Source organism: Myotis davidii, unplaced genomic scaffold (genome assembly GCF_000327345.1).
Source record: "Myotis davidii unplaced genomic scaffold, ASM32734v1 scaffold111, whole genome shotgun sequence".
NCBI classification, from domain to species: domain Eukaryota; kingdom Metazoa; phylum Chordata; class Mammalia; order Chiroptera; family Vespertilionidae; genus Myotis; species Myotis davidii.
Genome location: NW_006284347.1, coordinates 392,778 through 411,275, shown reverse-complemented (window position 1 = coordinate 411,275; position 18,498 = coordinate 392,778). Strand labels below are relative to the sequence as shown.

The window sequence follows — 18,498 nt, the reverse complement described above, 5'->3', positions numbered from 1 at the left end:
TCATTGAATATCTAAGTATTTTGAAATAATGTGTAATACAGAAACATTGATTGCTAAACAAGTCTTAAGGTCATCTGCTTTTGGTTTTTTATTGCCTAAAGTGTTCAAATTACCCAACAGGAAGCAGACAGTGGAGGAGACCATACAAGTGAAGGGAAGTATTTAAAGAATAACCAGAAATCTCATTTTCTAGAAAATATTAATTACGAGGCTGCCTAAATGGGAACAGCTAGACAACGTGGGCTAAATCCCCATGATTTTTAGACTTAACAGAGCTAGGATATTTATGTATGGCTAGCATACTGAGGGTCATATGACAGCCGGGGGATAATGTGCTCCAGAAATTGCAAAGAAGAAAGCAAATAAGCACTTGAGTGAACAGAACCTTAAATGAAGAAGGGGTAAAGAATGTTCTGGCTCAGACATAAATTATGGAGATTTATAGGGACTGATAAATTAGTGACATTCATTTCACAGCACTCCCAGGAGACGAAGACTCCAAAGACCACAACTTACAACCAGGAGTTTTTTGTCCATCAGGAAAGACATTAATTAACGACCCTCTCCAACCGTGTTTAAAGGGACCTTACCTTATCCGGTGCCTAACTGCAAATGGACATCTGCCCCTATTTTGCCTCCATCTACAGTGGAGATCAAAGACTTTTCAAGGATGAGAAGCTGCCGACCTGGAGACAGACAGCTATCCCAGGATGTCAGTGAGGCCTGTATGCTCACAAATTGCTGCTCAAACCTTCTTCTTATATCACCTAGTTGTTATTTGGCTGAATGTACATAAAATGACTTTTATGTTATCCTCCTTATAGTTTCCTAGTGGGAACAGTATGTCTCCCAGACACCCTCCCTTATTAGATATGAAAAATTTACCTTGGGTCCCTGCTCATCTTTCCCACCTACTAGACAATGATATTCTTTTTTCTTTCTTTTTTTTTGGACAATGATATTCTGATAATGAAATAGTAGAGAACCTTAATTCAACTGGCCAAACATATCATAAGTAACAGTGGATAAAAAAGGAAAGCACATAATTAACTTAATAAAAATTATGATAACCCAGGTAAAGCGTTTTTCCATTGCCTGGGATGCTTATTCCCCCCAGATCCTTCCTTGCCTAGTAGTAGACATATTCTGTTCCTAATTGGTGTTCATTGGTTAATACTGTTGCCTTTGTTCCTGGAATGTAAATGTCACACTAGATGCAGAATACCTACTAAGGCAAGCAGCAAAAAGACTTGGATCATTGTAGCTCAAAAATTAGAAATGATCCAGAATATTTTTAATAAGGTTATATAGGATCTGACTGCCTCCCATTCACCTGCATTTTATTTTGAATAATACTAATTCGACCTTGAATGCCACCTAAGGTTATGGTCTTGCCCCATCCCCAGTGGTCCACCCTGTTCAGCAAGACAAATGCTGACACTGAGACATCCTAGGAATGAGCCTTTCTAGCACCGTGGAACCTCTTTCTTCATCAAAAAGGTCTGTCATCAAGGCATCCTTTGGATTGACTTATGACCAAAAGGGGGACGTGTGGACAAAAAAAGGGGCCACATACTAAACGGACAAACTCAGGTAAGGCCTGCCGGGCAGCCTTGCAAACTCAAGCGGATGGTCTGAAATTAAGACTTTTTTTAACTGAAAGCAGTTTATGGCAGGTAGTCACGTCCTAGGCTAGAATCTTCCCTGACAAAGGTCAGTCCTTACCGAACGACGCCTGTCTACTGCTTTTGCATCCGCTCTAACATTGCTCTGGAATGGCAGGGGAAGACCCCACAGAGCACATACAGGGCACCAGGCAGAGACCACGCAGCCTCTCATTATTGCTGTTAATTGTTGACTGTTAACTCTCCTATACCCACCGATGCAGGCAAATATGTGTCTACCATTTTACCTTTTATCCACCCTCAGAGGTCTCCCCCTCGCTCCTGCTTTGCTCTCTCCACCCTCCCTAATCTGTCATCAATGAATCTCATGTACCCCACATACCTCTTCTTTTATGGTAATAGATAAAACAAGGTGCAAAATTGCCAGTCTCTGGAGCATTTATTATGTTAATCCCCTGAGCTTTGCTTCCCAGCAATCGTCAGTGTGGCTCAAACTCACAAAAGTTCTCTACAGTTTGGATGTTTCTTACAGTAACATTGGGGCATCTTTGCATTATGAGAAAATGTTTTTTAAGTGGAAGGGGGAGGGAGGGTGTGTGCACAGAGCTCCCTATAGTCTCCATGCCTTTAGCTAGAACCTGGCTCTTTAAAAGGCTCAACAGATGTTTGCTTAAAAAAAAAAAAAGCGAACTTTTTAAAGCTTCAAACGATGCGCAGCACAAAAATTTCCTTCAGAAAAATACCAAATCCTGTAGCCTGCGCGCTGCGCGGGCGCCCGCAGTGCCCTGCCCTCCTCCCACCCCCGGGCCTGAGGGCGCGGGCATCGCAGTCTTCTGTTGGTGGGTCAATTCGGAAACATGAATGGTAACAACATGGTATGGAACAGTGGGATTCGGCACGTTTGCACAGGACGTTTTGGGAGCTGTTTACTGTAGTCTGCCTGACATTGGGACAATATTGAGCAAGCGAGCTCCGTCAGGTGGAATCTTGAGGTTTCGCTGGCAGGAGTTTGGTGCTTGGGGAGTGTGAAAGCTCGTGTGCTCTCCCGTCGGGAGGAGTAAACGAAACTGGCGACGCCCCCGCGCAAGTTGCAGGGCTTGTCAACAAGTCCTGTCGCGAGTGGTGACCCTTCAGCCCCAAGGGAGTGAGCGAAGAAGCGTATGAGAAACACATAGCATCTACTGAGAAGTGAAACCGGAGCCCCTATATAAAGGTGTATAAATCAAAACAAAAAAGAAAAATACCAAACTGCTGGGCTGTGCTTTCTAAACGGCGCGGGAGATTGCCACGGCGAGCTTCGTTCTATCGCCCGGGCGCTGCCCGTGCCCCCGCCGCAGCAGGTCCCGCGTCAGTGTCCAACCTCGTCGGGCAGGAGCTCGGAACGAGCTCGCGGGCAGCCTGGGTCCGGACGTCTGGGCGGTGCAGCCGGCGGGAGGGAAGCGCCTGGTGCCCCTGCCTGCCAGCTCCCCCGCGGGGCCGTGTGCGCCCACCCGCACCTGGGACCTAAGGACGCCGGAACCCGGTTCCCGGGGTGTGGGCGCAGCGGAGCATGATAGCTACCGTACCGCCCAGCCGTGAGGCCCAGCGGAGAGGCGGAAGTCGAGGGCGCAGACTCTGCTGGGGGAACTTTACTGCGAAGGCACCTTCCTGTCCTCGACTCCGCCCCCTCCAGAGGGGCTCGGCTCGGGAATTCAAGATGGAGTCGCTGAGTCGAGCTGGGCAGGAGATGAGCTTAGCGGCTCTGAAGCAGCACGACCCCTACATCACCAGCATCGCAGACCTCACGGGCCAGGTGGCTCTGTACACCTTCTGCCCCAAGGCCAACCAGTGGGTGAGTGCCCGCAGGCCACTGAGGTCTACCGCCCGGCCACCGCCTCTTAAAGGGGCCGCGCGGACAGTCCTGGGTGGGAGGTGATGCCGGAGGCCAGGGCGGCGGAGACGAGGCCAAGGACTGGAGAACCTGACCGGCGCCTGAGGGGTGTCGGGGCCTCGGGATTGGGGAAGAGGAGCGGAAGAAATAGGCCCCAGACATCCGGGGGGAAAGCCGACCGAGGGGAGGGTTAGAGGAGGATCAGTGCCTTGGGGTCGGGTCCGGGGAGATGGGTGATCTGCCTTCTTTGCTGATGTGTTAGGGATATGAGACCGGGGAGGTCAGAAAGATACCTGCAAGATTGAGGATTATCGGTAAATTACATACACAAAATCTACGAAGCCAGCGCTTCTCCTCCCCCCTGCAACAGACATCAATAAGGGCCCCCTTCGCAGAGGTCATTTGGTTCTAAAGATTGAAATCCAGTTAGTTTCCATGCTTGGAAGAGAGGTGTGGGTAAGCCCCGCTTTTACCCAACTACACTCAGTTTCCAGAGTTTGGGGAAAGACTTCAAGGCACTTTAAAGGGCTTCCATGTTAATTAAGTTCCCTCGAAGCCTTTGGAGAAGAGTGGCAGTAAAGGTGTCTCGTTCCAGCTGTGCTGCTCGTGATGTCATCCCTGAATGCTCCCATCAGACTGAATACTTTTGGGGGTTTTTTTAGGTTTGTTTGTTTTTTTGCACGGGAGAGGGTCCGAAAAAGTTACATTCAGTCTGTTCACTGACTTGGTCCTTGTTTGAAGCTTCCTTCATTCCTTTAATTACATAATTTCCTGTTGTCTGGTAATTGGTCCTTCTTCATTAACTCATTCAACCACATAGGTTTTATTTACACTTAGAACAATTATCCGTAAATGTTTGGTGAATTGGATTTATAAATGACTGATGTTCACACTTCAGTAAGAAACATCCTTATGCTAACAAAACAATGAAAGATTATCATCATCGCACTTTCTTTACGATCTAATACAGGTATAAGTTATATGTAACCAGTAACTCTGTGAAAAGCGTTTGGTATTATTAAAGTTAATTCAGATGAAGGCAGTTGTCAAGATTATCTTGCTTTAGATCTTTAATTCACCTCCTTGAAGAGGAGGACATATGGGAAGCCACAAAGAACAAAATTATAGATTTTTTTTTAAGTGTAACTGTTTTAGAAACATTGGCTTAGTTTGTAATTGTTCTGACTGGTTTTTCCTTTCTTGGTCTAATTATAAACTTGTGAAATATGGATTGCAGACAAATATTAAAGACTTGTAATAACATTTGAAAGTCAAGAAGTAAACATTCCATGATGATATTTAAGCTAAGGCAATCAAGATGATACATATTTTTTTAAAAGAAGAAAAAATGTTGCCGAGTTGAACATCGCATATACATTAATATGCATCAGTAGCATAGAAGGGATGCAAAAGAAATTGCTAAAAGTAGTTGGTGGAGTGAGAGAGTTAGCTTGACCTGTTCAAAAGTGAATACTTTTTAAAAAATTATCTTAAACATGAAGTATTTCTTCTCCTTTGGAATATTTGGGATTGCATTATGGGGGTAAACCTAATTGTTTAATTGTCTCTTATAGGAGAAGACTGATATAGAAGGGACCTTATTTGTATATCGAAGGTAAGTTTTTTTAAAAAGGTACATATTTTTAAATGTCATGGTAAACAATGTCACGTGAAGTGGTTCAGCCTGTTGTTCATTTGTCTTTGGAACCTTCCCGCTTGACCCTTCAAGTATTCATTCATCTCTAGCTGTGAGAGTCTCAAGTTACGTCTCGCCTTTGAGCCTTCCTGTGATTCAGAACACACAGAACTAGGACTAATTTAGGATCCTGGCAAAGTCTTCAACAGAAAACATTTTTTAATAATGAACAAGTCTTAAAACAGATGCCTTCCTCCTCACTCACCCCCACCCCTGTATTAAAAAAGATACATAGTTGAAATAAATATATACATGTCCTTAGCTCCATAAAATCGTATAGTTGAAGGTGAGTCCTGCTGCTCTGTGGTTACTAAATGAGAGATTATCTTCTGTGACTCTGGTTCTGTCCCCTTTCCCACTCTCTCCCTAAAAGTTCTGGATTGTGTACAATGTCTTGTGTAATGTGTATGTTATTTAAATATATTTTCATTGATTTTAAAGAGAGGAAGGGAGAGGGAAAGATAGATAGAAACATCAATGATGGGAGAGAACCATTGATCCCATGTACTGAATCACCCTGGAATGGGAACCGAAGACATTTCTTACTGTAGGATTTGAGGCATTTTCTATCTAACTCGGGAGAACTATGGAAAGACCTGTTTGGTACAAGAAAAATCATTATTGTATTGTCAGTCAAGTGATCCAGGCAGAGAGAGGTATTTAGGGAGAGTGGCAAGAGGCTTGGTGTGGCTGCAGCAGGAAGAGCAAAAGGCAAAGGAGATGAAGGGAGTGAGGGGGGACCGACATATCTCCTAAGGCCTCTGGCCTTAATAATAAGGACTTTGTCCTTTACTCTGGGGGACTGAGCCCTTGGAAGCTTCTGAGAGGAAGAGGGTTATGATCTGACTTAAATTTTTTTGTTGACTATTGTAAATGCTAATATTGTGTAATGCGATAATATGTTCATTCTTAGAAATTGAAATAAGTAGATAACATTTCTGCAAACTGACAGTGACTATAGATTATTATTTTTCTTCTATTAAGGTCAGCTTCACCTTACCATGGTTTTACCATTGTGAATCGATTGAATATGCACAATCTTGTTGAACCAGTGAATAAAGATTTGGAATTTCAGCTCCATGAACCATTTCTTCTGTATAGAAATGCAAGCTGTGAGTATATCTCTTTGTGGTTTTTTAAAAAATATTTTTATTGATTTTAGAGAGGAAGGGAGAGAGAAACATCAGTGATGAGAATCATTGATCGGCTGCTTCCTGCACACCCTCTATTGGGGATCGAACCCCACAACTCGGGCATGTGTCGTGACTTCCTGGTTCATGGTTGATGCTCAACCACTGAGCCACACTGGTCAGGCAAGTATGTCTGTTTTATTGCAGTTCATATATTTACAATTCAAGTTGGGTGACTTTAGTTTCTATTAGCACATTATTTTTGGAGTTTTAAGTTGTAAAAAAGTTTGGTCTATACTCTTTTATAGTTATAAATCAGTCTCAATAAGATAAAAATCTTTTAAATTGGGCTTCTAAAATTAAAATACTTTTGTATACAATAACTTATGTTATTTTAATTAACTATACTATTTTATATAGTAGCATTACATTATATTCCCATTGTTTGAAGGTAAGTTTCACCCTTTGTTTTTCTTTTCTTTTTTTTTTAAGGGAGAACTTTCTAGAGCAGCCGTGGGCAAACTACGGCCCGCGGACCGCATCTGGCCCGTTTGAAATGAATAAAACTAGAAAAAAAAAAAAACAGTCCCCTTTTATGTAATGATGTTTACTTTGAATTTATATTAGTTCACACAAACACTCCATCCATGCTTTTGTGGCGGCCCTCCGGTCCAGTTTAAGAACCCATTGTGGCCCTCGAGTCAAAAAGTTTGCCCACCCCTGTTCTAGAGTAAGATATATATATCATATATATACTTTTTTTTTTTTTTTACACAGAGAGGAAGGGAGAGAGATAAAGTTAGAAACATCAGTGAGAGAGAAACATCAGTCAGCTCCCTCCTGAACACTCCCCACTGGGGATGTGCCCGCAACCAAGGTACATGCCCTTGACCGGAATCCAACCCGGGACCCTTCAGTCAGCAGGCCGACACTCTATCCACTGAGCCAAACCGGTCAGGGCTCACCCTTTGTTTTTCATGTGACACTGAATTATTGGCTGCTCATGCCCCTGAGCAATAGGACTTAGTTTGAGAGACACAGGATGGGGACAGATTGCTATTTCTGTCCACAAAGAAAGTACTATCTTTGCCCTGATCGAGGTATTTTTCAATATGTTCGTTTAGTTGAGTGTCGGCTGGGTACGAATGCTGGGCCAAGAGGTACTATACGTTAATGTTGATGATACAATATCCTTTGTAGGCAGGCAGTTAAGTCAACTGAGACTCAGAGCGGAGTGGTAGGTACTCAGTTGGAGAGTGGGGGTAATAACCTTTTTTTGTTTTGGCTTCATAGCCCAGGTCCTTTCAGGCATTTTACAGACTCTTAACAGTGGTTGGATATAGTCGGCAAAGCTAGAATGGTCCATTCAAGATGTAGTGTGCTAAAAAGTACGCAGTGCTTGGTTTCTGTATTTCAATGTGGGTAATGAACCTATGAGTGAGGACAGAAGGTTATGCTGTAATTATCATCTAAGGAAATTGCTGGAGACAAATGTTGCTTCTGACTTAAAAAGTAAAAGTTACTGTGTTGAATTTCACTTGACTCGGAGGTAACTAGAACTGGGGGGATGTCTTCAGAACAAAATATAAAAAGCTACTAGAAATTATGCATCTTTTAATTTCCTGAATGAGAAATGGCAAGGTCTATTTTGAAGCTAAAAGCCCCAAATTCTTCTCCCTAACTCACTTAGATTCCATCTAAGTAAAATGGAATCTCTCTTTTTAATAAACTATTTGTCCAGGTAATTGAATTACCTCTGAGATTTTTAATTTCTATGGACATACTAGACATGCCTTTTAATATCTAATAGTTCTGATGGATTTATTTAAACGAATGTTAACAATAGAGTTATTTCAGATGACTGTTTTCTTTGTGCTAAAAATTCTGTTAAAGAACACATCCAATTTTTTTAAAAAAGAGAAATTGGTTTAATTCTGCTCTTTACTACCTGAAAACTTAATTTAGCTATTGCTTCTAAGAACAGTTTGATCATTAAAATAATCAGTAGGGAAAATTATCAGAGGCCCATTGACTCAGTTACCATTCAGTACAAGCCTAAAGTGAATGGTATTATATTTCTTTCACGAGTAAAGTTTCTTTTAAAGTTGAAAATGCAACTTAACACACATAAAATGGAACCATGATTAACCAAAAGTAACAAATCAGAGCTTCGGTTATCTGGAAATATTTCTATATCCATGTGTGGAAGAAATGAAGGCAAGTTATAAGAAAGCAAGCTAATGTTAGATTTTATTTTGTGAAAGTCTAGCAAGTAAGTGTAATCTGGGGTCAGTATAAAAACGTCAATATTCTGTAACCCAGCATAGTATCAGCATCATAGGTTAATTTGTTGTAATGTTAAGATCTTAAATCACCAGTAGTGTTTATAAGAGTATTCTTGAGCAGAAAACTGCACTAATGCATTTTGTTTTAGAGATTTTCAACTAAAGAGATTGAAACAAAGGTTTTTCCTAGTTCAGTGGTTCTCAACCTTGGCTGCACATTAGAATCACCTGGGAATCTTTTTTTTAAAATATATTTTATTGATTTTTTACAGAGAGGAAGGGAGAGGGATAGAGAGTTAGAAACATCAATGAGAAAGAAACATCGATCAGCTGCCTCCTGCACACTCCTTACTGGGAATGTGCTGACAACCAAGGTACATGTCCTTGACCGTAATCGAACCTGGGACCCTTTAGTCCGCAGGCTAATGCTCTATCCACTGAGTCAAACCAATTAGGGCACCTGGGAATCTTTTTAAAATCCTGATTTCTGGGCCTCATCCTTCGGCAATTCTGTTTCTTTGTTACTAATGTTGTGGCCCCACCCCATAACAAAGAAACAGATTTCCGAAGGATGAGGCCCAGAAATCAGGATTTTAAAAAGATTCCCAGGTGATTCTAATGTGCAGCCAAGGTTAAGAACCACTGTCCTAGTTAAACAGAAAACTCACTTAACCAGATCATTTCATTTCCCAGTTAATAGGGCTCTGAATCATCTAACAGTCTTACAGTTTCTGAAATTGCTAATTAGAAATTCAAGCACATGTCAGCTTGTTTCCAGACCAGAGAAAGGCCTGGGAAGGTCAAGTACAACACTGGGCATATTAGAAAATCTAGAAAAGAGCTTGGTAATATTTAAAGAAATAGCTGTAACGAGGAGAAGTGACAGGATAGCATAAAGTGATCTGGGAGTGTTAAGGCCTCTCTTGAGCAGTCTATATCTTGTGTCTCATCTTAACAGTAGGTCAGCAAACTGTTGAGTTGTTCAGGGATTTGTTCTTTAAATAAAAAGTTAATTAGTGTCTGATTGTATGTATAGGTAATTACACCTAATTCTGTAGCTGCACTTCTGTTATTTTCCTGTGGGAAATACCACCAAGACACCTGACCCATTTTACTCAAGTTACACCTTCAGATCCAGCTTCTTTTACTCAAATCAATTTTTAGATTTAATATAATAGAAAATTGAACTATAATTTTTTCTAATTCCAAGTTATTTTTCTTTATTTATATAAAATGCTCGCCACCACCATCATACCCCCCAGAAAAAAGGGAAAAATCTCACAAAGAAAATGCTAACCCTATTCAAGGACTTGGGTTTGGTGACTGTCTTGAATCTTTCAGAAGCAGTTTCTTTTGTTTGTTTGCAGTTTATAATGGTCTTTATTATCCATAAATGAGTGAGATCATGCAGTATGTTTTTATATACTGTGCAAGGGCCTTTTGGTAACCACAGGACTGCAGTAGGGCTGCATTGAGGGTTAGGGAGACTGCAGAATCTGTAGTTACTAAGCAAAAATGGTATTCCAAGCACCTTATTTCTGATTACTGACTTACAGATGAGGAAACAAGTCCAAGAAAAGTTGAGAAACTTGTTCTCAAGTCACAGAGTTTGTAAGTGATCGAGGCAGAATTCAAATCTAGGTCTGTTGAGCTTCAAAGCCAAAGTTCTTTCTATCCCCCTGCAACAATGGAATTGCTTCATTCATCCACATCCTAGAGCAGCGTCACCAACCAATGGTCCTTAGACCACTGGTGCTCCGCGAGGTGTGAAAGGTTGGCGAACGCTGTCCTAGAGCATAGCTGTCAGTAGATCTCTCTATATCAATACTGTCCCATATAGCCACCACCAGCCACATGTGACTGTTGGGCATTTAAAATGTGGCTAGTGCAACAAAGGAAATTTTTTTCTTTTAGTTTATTTACTTGAATCAGTTTGCATTTAAATAGTCATGAGGCTCGTGACTGCCATATTGAACAGTGGAAATCTAAAGCAGGAATCCATGTTCAACCATGTCCTTTTGTTGCCATACCTGAATTGAACAAGCACTTGCGAAGCTTTGGATTAGATTTTTATGCTTCCATTTAGTAATTCCTTTTTAAAATTTATAAATGAGTTCTAGATACAAAACTGCAGAAGATATTTCTGAGGGTGGCTTTGCCATGGTAACACTTGGCATTGGATTTACTTCGCAGACAAGAATTCTATTCTAGGCTTTGCCATTTTACCGATAAATTACTTAAACCACTGTTGTGTCCTGGTTATCTGAAAAGGGCATCATTTATGTGAAGGTACTTTGTTAAGCACTTATAAATATAAAGTATTATAGACTCTGTGTCCATCTTGGACTCGAGCCAAATGATCTTACTAGTGGAAGGGTCATAATGACTTTGATATTATCCAGGTTCTTTTATCACCCAGGCCCACCGTGTGCTTCTTCCCATCCCTTTGGACCTGCACCATGACAAGCTGGGACTCTGCTTGTCTTTACAGAGATACTCTTTTCAGATGTTGTAGGGACCATTACTAGACAGCCTGAGCTATGACAAGTTGAAAATATAAATATGTTTTAATGAATATAAATATAAAATATATTTTGTTATATAATATAAATATTTATGTTATATGATATAAAATTTAAACAAAAATGGGAAATCTTAGGACAAATTTTTTTAAACTCAGAAGAAGCATTTCAATTATAGTAGACATACACTATTATATTAGTCTCATAGTGATCAGACAGTAGGTAACTTATGAAATGATCACCCCAATAAGTCTAGTACCCATCTGAATGGTATTCATTTTTGTCAGAATACTGGAACACAACAGCCTCCTGGCTAAAACTTTATATTTTAGTAAATGTTTTAATCTCCTTAAAAAAACATTGATGAGAGTTCTTATCTATGATTAGTTTAAAAAACAACATAGTTCCTTTGCTGTGTGAACATGTGCATTACTACCAATCTGCTGATCTGTGTTCATTTATAAACAGTCATACTACCAGGATTATAAAATCATTCTTTGTAGGCTCTGAACCTCTAAGAGTTCTATGGCATAAGCATGTCAAGGAAAGTATCCCTCAACTTCTGTCCAGCAATAGCATGACAGAAACTCTTCCTACAAACATTTAGAAATATTGTATAAAATATTAAATGCATAGTTTAGCCAAAAAGGAAATAGCGGACATTGCAGTGGGCTAGCATCAAGGTGAAGGCTGAAAGCTAAACTGGAAAGCCTGTGGCCTGACACTGGTTGCCAGCTGTTAGGGGAGTTTGGAGATGGGGAGCTTTACTTAATACAAGGACTCCGTTATAATTATATGGGATCAGAAGACAAGACCTTGAGTCCTAACGAGGGGCAGAGTTGGAGCTGAGACCCACATACCAGCCTATAGCCAGGTCCCCTAATAAGTTACATAATAATAAATTAGAAAGAAATTGGCCCATCAATCTAGGGAGATGACAGGCAGGTTTATCTCTCAGTCTGGACTGTGAGTTAGAGGGCACATATCTCCCCTAAAAATAGTAACCATGAGACTCCTCGCATTCAGATTTGGAGTTAAGTTATATCATTCATTTGGTGTAATTTCTTACCCAGGCCAAAAAATTAACATACAATTAACCCTCAACTGGTGATTATTCTAGAACACCTGGCCAAAGCCAATGCAACACCCTTCTGGAGGGACACATCGTTAACCCAAATTGCCAAGGGGTCTCATTGACAAGTTTCACGGTCCAAAGTTACTACTAAATGTACAAGGAAATAATTCACAGTCAGAGAGAGGTAGGGTACAACAAACAACAGGATTGGCCAACCCTTCCCAAAAACTTTAGTTATTGAAATGATTGGCCCTGGCCAGTGTGGCTCAATTAGTTAGAGCATTGTCCCATATATCAAAAGGCTATGGGTTCAATCTCTAGTCAGGGTGCATACGGGAGGCAACTGATCAATATTTCTCTCTCACATTGATGTTTTCTCTCTCTACCATCCTCTCTCTCTAAAATCAATGAAATGATCAGATAGAGCAGCGGTTCTCAACCTGTGGGTTGCGACCCCTTTGGAGGCCAAACGACCCTTTCACGGGTCGCCTAAGACCATCAGAAAACACATATAATTACATATTGTTTTTGTGATTACTCACTATGCTTTAATTATGTTCAATTTGTAACAATGAAAATACATCCTGCATATCAGATATTTACGATTCATAACAGTAGCAAAATTACAGTTATGAAGTAACAACGAAAATAATTTTATGGTTGGGGGGTCACCACAACATGAGGAACTAACTGTATTAAAGGGTCGCGGCATTAGGAAACTTGAGAACCACTGAGATAGAGACTTTAATGTCAGGTGTAGATTATAAAGTAAAATGACAGGAATATGTAAAAAAATAACCAAGTAGAACTTCTAGAAATTAAATTTTTAATTATTGAAATAAGTTCTCTACCTGGACTCAACAATTGGAAAGAATATTGGGACATTGTAGACATTGGAGGATAGTATCCAGAATGCATCCCACAGTAGGAAAGAAATGGAAAAATTTGATAGAGAAAATAGAATTGTAAAGTCTACAGATGACAGAGAAGAATTTCAGAATGATAAACTCTAGAGAGAGGTAGAATTTGAAGAGTTTGAGAATTTTCCAGAATTTATGAAAGATACAAATTTCAGTTGTAGGCAGTAGAGTAAGTCCCCAAGCATAATAAATAGAAGTAAATACAAACCTGAGCACATGGTGAATCATCAGAGGCAGACAGCAGCAACCAAAGGCTGCCCGAGGTTGTTTATTTACAAAGAGTAACACCTAGACAGCCTATTTAGTTGCAGCTACTGAGTTTGGCAGACAAAGGAATAATATTTTCAGAGTATTGAGGGGGGAAAAGATCAACCAGCAATTTAGTAATTCAAGAGACCAAAATGGCCTTGGCTGGTTAGCTCAAGGTTGGTTAAGAGCATCACCCTGATATACCAAGCAAGCTTGAAGGTTCAGTCCCTGGTCAAAGCACATGCAGTTAATCAGTGAACCAATTAATGCATAAATAAGTGGAACAAAAAAATCGGTGTTTCTCTCCTCAGAAAAATTTTATTTAAAAAAATAAAGGGAGAGAACAAAATAAAGACTTTTTTTCAATAAAACAGAACTTCTGTCTCCAACAGACCCTGCAGAAGTCACTTCTAAAGCAGTGCTGTCTACAGTGATGGCGAACCTTTTGAGCTCGGTGTGTCAGCATTTTGAAAAACCCTAACTTAACTCTGGTGCCGTGTCACATATAGAAATTTTTTGATATTTGCAACCATAGTAAAACAAAGACTTATATTTTTGATATTTATTTTATATATTTAAATGCCATTTAACAAAGAAAAATCAACCAAAAAAATGAGTTTGCGTGTCATAGGCTCGCCATCACTGGTCTAGTAGGTAGCATTTACTCACATGTTGCTATTGGGCATTTGAAATGTGCCTAGTGGAACTGAATTTGTAATTGTATATAATTTAAATTGAATGGTGCAGTTATAAAGACTATAGTTTTAAAGTAAAAAAGCTGAGTACAGGAATAGGAAATGAAATTTAAGAAACAAGAATGAGCAACGAGAAGGAAATAAGTCAAAATAAACAGTAACTGTATAAAGCAATAAAATCAGTAGGTTGAATCGAGGTAGTATAAAGGTGAAGCAAAAGTACTAGATAGCAACAGCATAAAAGCTGTTCAAAACTAAAGCATCCCAAGTCTGAAGTGAGATAAATTGATTAATCATAGACTTTTAAATCAAGCTATGTGTGTTCAAATGATTCAGAGTAACCACCACTGCATAATAAAAATAGGATGTCTTGACTTTTATTTGTTTGTTTGTTTTTTATATTTTATTGATTTTTTACAGAGAGGAAGGGAGAGGGATAGAGAGTTAGAAACATCGATGAGAGAGAAACATCGATCAGCTGCCTCCTGCACACCCCCTACTGGGGATGTGCCCGCAACCAAGGTACATGCCCTTGACCGGATTCGAACCTGGGACCTTTCAGTCCACAGGCCGATGCTCTATCCTCTGAGCCACAGCGGCTAGGGCTGTCTTGACTTTTAAACCAATACAAACCCAGATTGGAAAAAAGTAAATAGAAACCATGGGAAATAGCCCAAAATAAAATGGCTAAGATAAATGAATCAGTAATTAGAACAAATGTTAAGTGAACTAAACCTACCAGTTAAAAGACATTGGATAAAGATACAGAATCTGCCCTGGCCAGTTTGGCTCAGTGGATAGAGCATCAGCCTGCAAACTGAGGGGTCCCAGGTTCGATTCTGACCAAGGGCACATGCCAGGGTTGCAGGCTCAATCCCCCAGTAAGGGGCTTGCAGGAGATGGCCATTTGGTGGTTCTCTCCCATCATTGATGTTTCTATCTCTCTACCCCCTCCCTTTCTCTCTGAAATCAATAAAAAATATTTTTTTAAAAAAAAAAACAAACAAACAGAATTTGCCATTTGTACTACTTTCAAAAATCTTAAAACTCGAAAACCTGGAAAAGTTGAAAGGTGAGGGGTAAAATGAGGTATGTCAGATAACTGTTAACCAACCAAACATGGCTATGTAGCTTTGTTAATCATGATAGATTCTAAAATAAAAACATCAGGGATAAAATTTACCACATAATGATAACAGGAGTAAATTACCTAGAAGATAAAACAATTCCAAACTAATATGTATCTAGTATATGTCAGAAATACATATGGAATGTTAAAAATATATAATTATAGTTGGAGATTTTAACAGGCCACCTTAGTAATTGACAGATAAAGTAGACAACTCAGTAAGGTTATAGTATATTTAAACAGTACAGTTAAGCTTGATCTAATGGACATGTATAGAATCCTGCTTCCAGGAATTCAAGAATGTGCATTTTATTCCAAGTACATATTAGAATTTTATAAAAATTACTACATATAGGCCACCTAGCCCAAGAAGTTAGAGAGGAAAAAGAGAAATCTGAGTTAAGTTGAAGGAAAACATAGATGAGTAGAAATTAGTGGAAAATGTAGAAATTTCAATAGAAAGAATCGGCAAAATATTTTAAAAAAAACTCTTCCTGGCCCTGATCGGGTAGCTCAGTTGGTTAGAGCATTGTCCCATATGCCAAGGTTGTGAGTTTGATCCTTGGTCGGGACACATGTAAGAGCATAAATAAGTAGATAACGAATCGATGGTTCTCTCTCTCTCTCTTAAAATCAATAAATTAAATAAAATAAACTCTCCCCTATAACATGATTGATCTAACAGCAACAAAAAGGGTGAGGTAGGCATACAAGGCAGTATTAGTAATTTTACATATTGCAACTAAAGGTAGAAAACACCTGTTGTTGTTTTTAAAAAAAGAAACCACTATGAAGAAATTTTTTCCGAAAGTTTAAAATTAGATTACATGGACAGTTTCCTGGGAAAACCAGTGTAGTAAAACTTACTCAGGAATAAATAGATCTGAATGGAGTCATGAACAAAAAAATTATTGGGTCAGTAGTTTAAAATCTCTCCCATCATAACGATAAAATGCTGAGAGGAATGTTCTGTTCAGTAAATGGTATTAGGACAGGTAGTTCTCCATATAGAGGCCAGCCTCTGAAAAAGCAGATACAGAATCTGTACATTTCTGACCTTATCATAGGACATGTGTCTCCATAGACCACTTTTCTGCAGTGAAGAAATGATACTTCTACTTTCCACTATTCTTCAGCATTTGGTGAGCACCTGCTATAAGCAACATACCTCACTAGTATGTTTCTCTGGGAAGGTGCTTTCCCCCAAGACCAGTGTCAGGAGTCTCTTGATTTCCATTTCTGTGGACTCCTTTCAGAATGAAAGTGGTGACCTAGAATCTGTGTGTATGTAGTATATACTTATGACTTAATTATGAAATGCCCCAAGAATATTTTTGTAAAGTGGATTCTGAGCAATTTTTTTTAAAATCCAAAATTCATTGTTTGAATTAATAAAAAAATAAAAGCAAGTAAATTTGGTGTTTCTGTTACAACTGAAGAGTTTACAGTATAACTTGCTTAATTGAAAATATTAAGATAAAGGTTGTTGGTACCGTTAAGCTCTGCAAAATCAATTCTGTCATTTAATGATTTTCTTTGCAAAAGCTACTTCAGTATTGTCTTTTGCTTTGCTTTTAAACAAACAAGATGATTATAACTGTTGTGTAATTAAAAAAAATTTTTTTAAGGGGAGAGAGAGAGGAACATCAATTTGTTGTTCTACTTATTTATGCATTTTTTGGTTGATTCTTGTATGTCCCCTGACCCAGGATCAAACCCACAACTTTGGCGTATCAGGACAATGCTCTAACCAATGGGCATACCCAGCCAGGGAGGAAATCTGTAACTTGCTGTGATTAATTAATTCTAGACACCACTGCACTCAGACCAGCCTTAAAGAATTTTATTTGTCCTTTGGTTCTGTTGTATTTTCTTAAAAAATTATCAGCAGAAGTCATAAAACGGGTTAAAAGTTTCAGTGTCCAATTCTGCCTTTCTGGTAAGGGTCAGGATTCTTAATGAAATATGCTACTGTATTAATCCCAGTGCTATGCTTATTCTTAAAACAACCCAATTAATTAAGATCTGTGATTTGAGAATTTTTCAATGTAAATTTGAATGATTAGGCTAGTAATAATGAAAATCTGATCCACCAGAGAGACAAGGACAACTCTTCATGTTTCTTCCACCCAACACCTAAGGCATGGATCACCCACTGAATGCCACTTTTTGTATTTTAAAATGTTTTCAATAATCCAGAAGTACTTTTGGGAAAATGAACAAAGTATGTTGCTTAACCTGCTTAACAACAAAAGAAAATCACCATAGCAAGAACAATTGAAAATAAAAATATTACTGCTTTTTAATATTTTTAAGAACTTACCTCCAAAAGCCTGTGAGAAGTACCCCTTAGTTTCCGCTTCACTTACAACTTTTCCTTTATATCGGCAATCAGTCTCTTGATACAGAGCTTTTTTAATTAAAATTAGATCACTAGCAAAAGCAGGGAGATTCATTTCCATAGTGTTGAAAATGCAGCTGCCAAATGGAAAGTTTTAGTAGAAGAAATACTGTAGTGTGTGCCTTTTTTTCTCTCTCTGCTTGTCCTTTCTCAGTTCAAGGGTAAGACTCAGAACAGTAGAGATGAGAGGTGGCTGTTGGCATTTGGCATGAATCTTCAGACTTAAAGCACAGTGCAGGAAATTTCCTTGCAAGAGACGTTTATAATTTGTCAAGTCAAAAAATGTGAGTTCTACTTCCAAACTGAAAGGAATTTATAAACAATTCTAAAAGTTCCCCAGTTCGTTCTTGATGATCTTTGAATTCAGCACAGGGCTTGTTACTGAGCCTGAGGAAAGGCAGGCCGTCTTCCACCCGCAGCCGCAGCTCTGCTTGTGGCGGGTATGATTCTGTGATCAGTGAAGGGAAAGGAGCTGTGGCAGCTGCATTCGCCTGGCCTCTGGGCCAAGATAAGGAGAGCGCCTTGCTGTTGCCACATTTGTAGATTGAAGAAGTAGAGACCTAGACTCCCAGGTTGACCTGCCGCACCGTTAGGTCAAACATTTCAGAAATCAGTATTGCTTTATATCTGCTCTAGGCCGCTGCTTACTGTGCATGTAGAGCCTCCGCCAGGGGCCTTCTGTTAACTTTGTGAGTCCATCAACTTTTTAGAATTTCCCAAGCAGATTCTTTCTTTTCATTGTGCCTCATAATTACTGGCTTGTTTCCTCCCTTAAGGTAGTGTTGTCAGGTAAAAAGCAATTTTTTAAAAAATTGTGGTATTACCTTAATTGTAAAGATTTTAAAAAGTTAGCCCTAACCCAGTGGTCGGCAAACTGCGGCTCGCAAGCCACATGCGGCTC

The 18,498-nt window shown here is 39.5% G+C and overlaps 1 protein-coding gene across 2 annotated transcripts in view; it reads left to right on the top strand.

The window, feature by feature from the left end:
- The first annotated feature begins 2,055 nt into the window (after positions 1–2,055).
- DCP1A (decapping mRNA 1A) overlaps positions 2,056–18,498 on the top strand; it is a 46,675-nt gene continuing 30,232 nt past the window's right edge. Inside the window, exons 1-3 of one of the 2 annotated variants that reach the window (XM_015571098.1) lie at positions 2,056–3,456; positions 5,070–5,110; positions 6,176–6,303. In XM_015571098.1, the coding sequence (XP_015426584.1) occupies positions 3,175–3,456; positions 5,070–5,110; positions 6,176–6,303 (451 nt within the window). In that variant the 5' untranslated portion in view covers positions 2,056–3,174. The remainder of the gene's footprint in view (positions 3,457–5,069; positions 5,111–6,175; positions 6,304–18,498) is intronic. The other variant, XM_006754673.2, reaches the window with a different exon arrangement.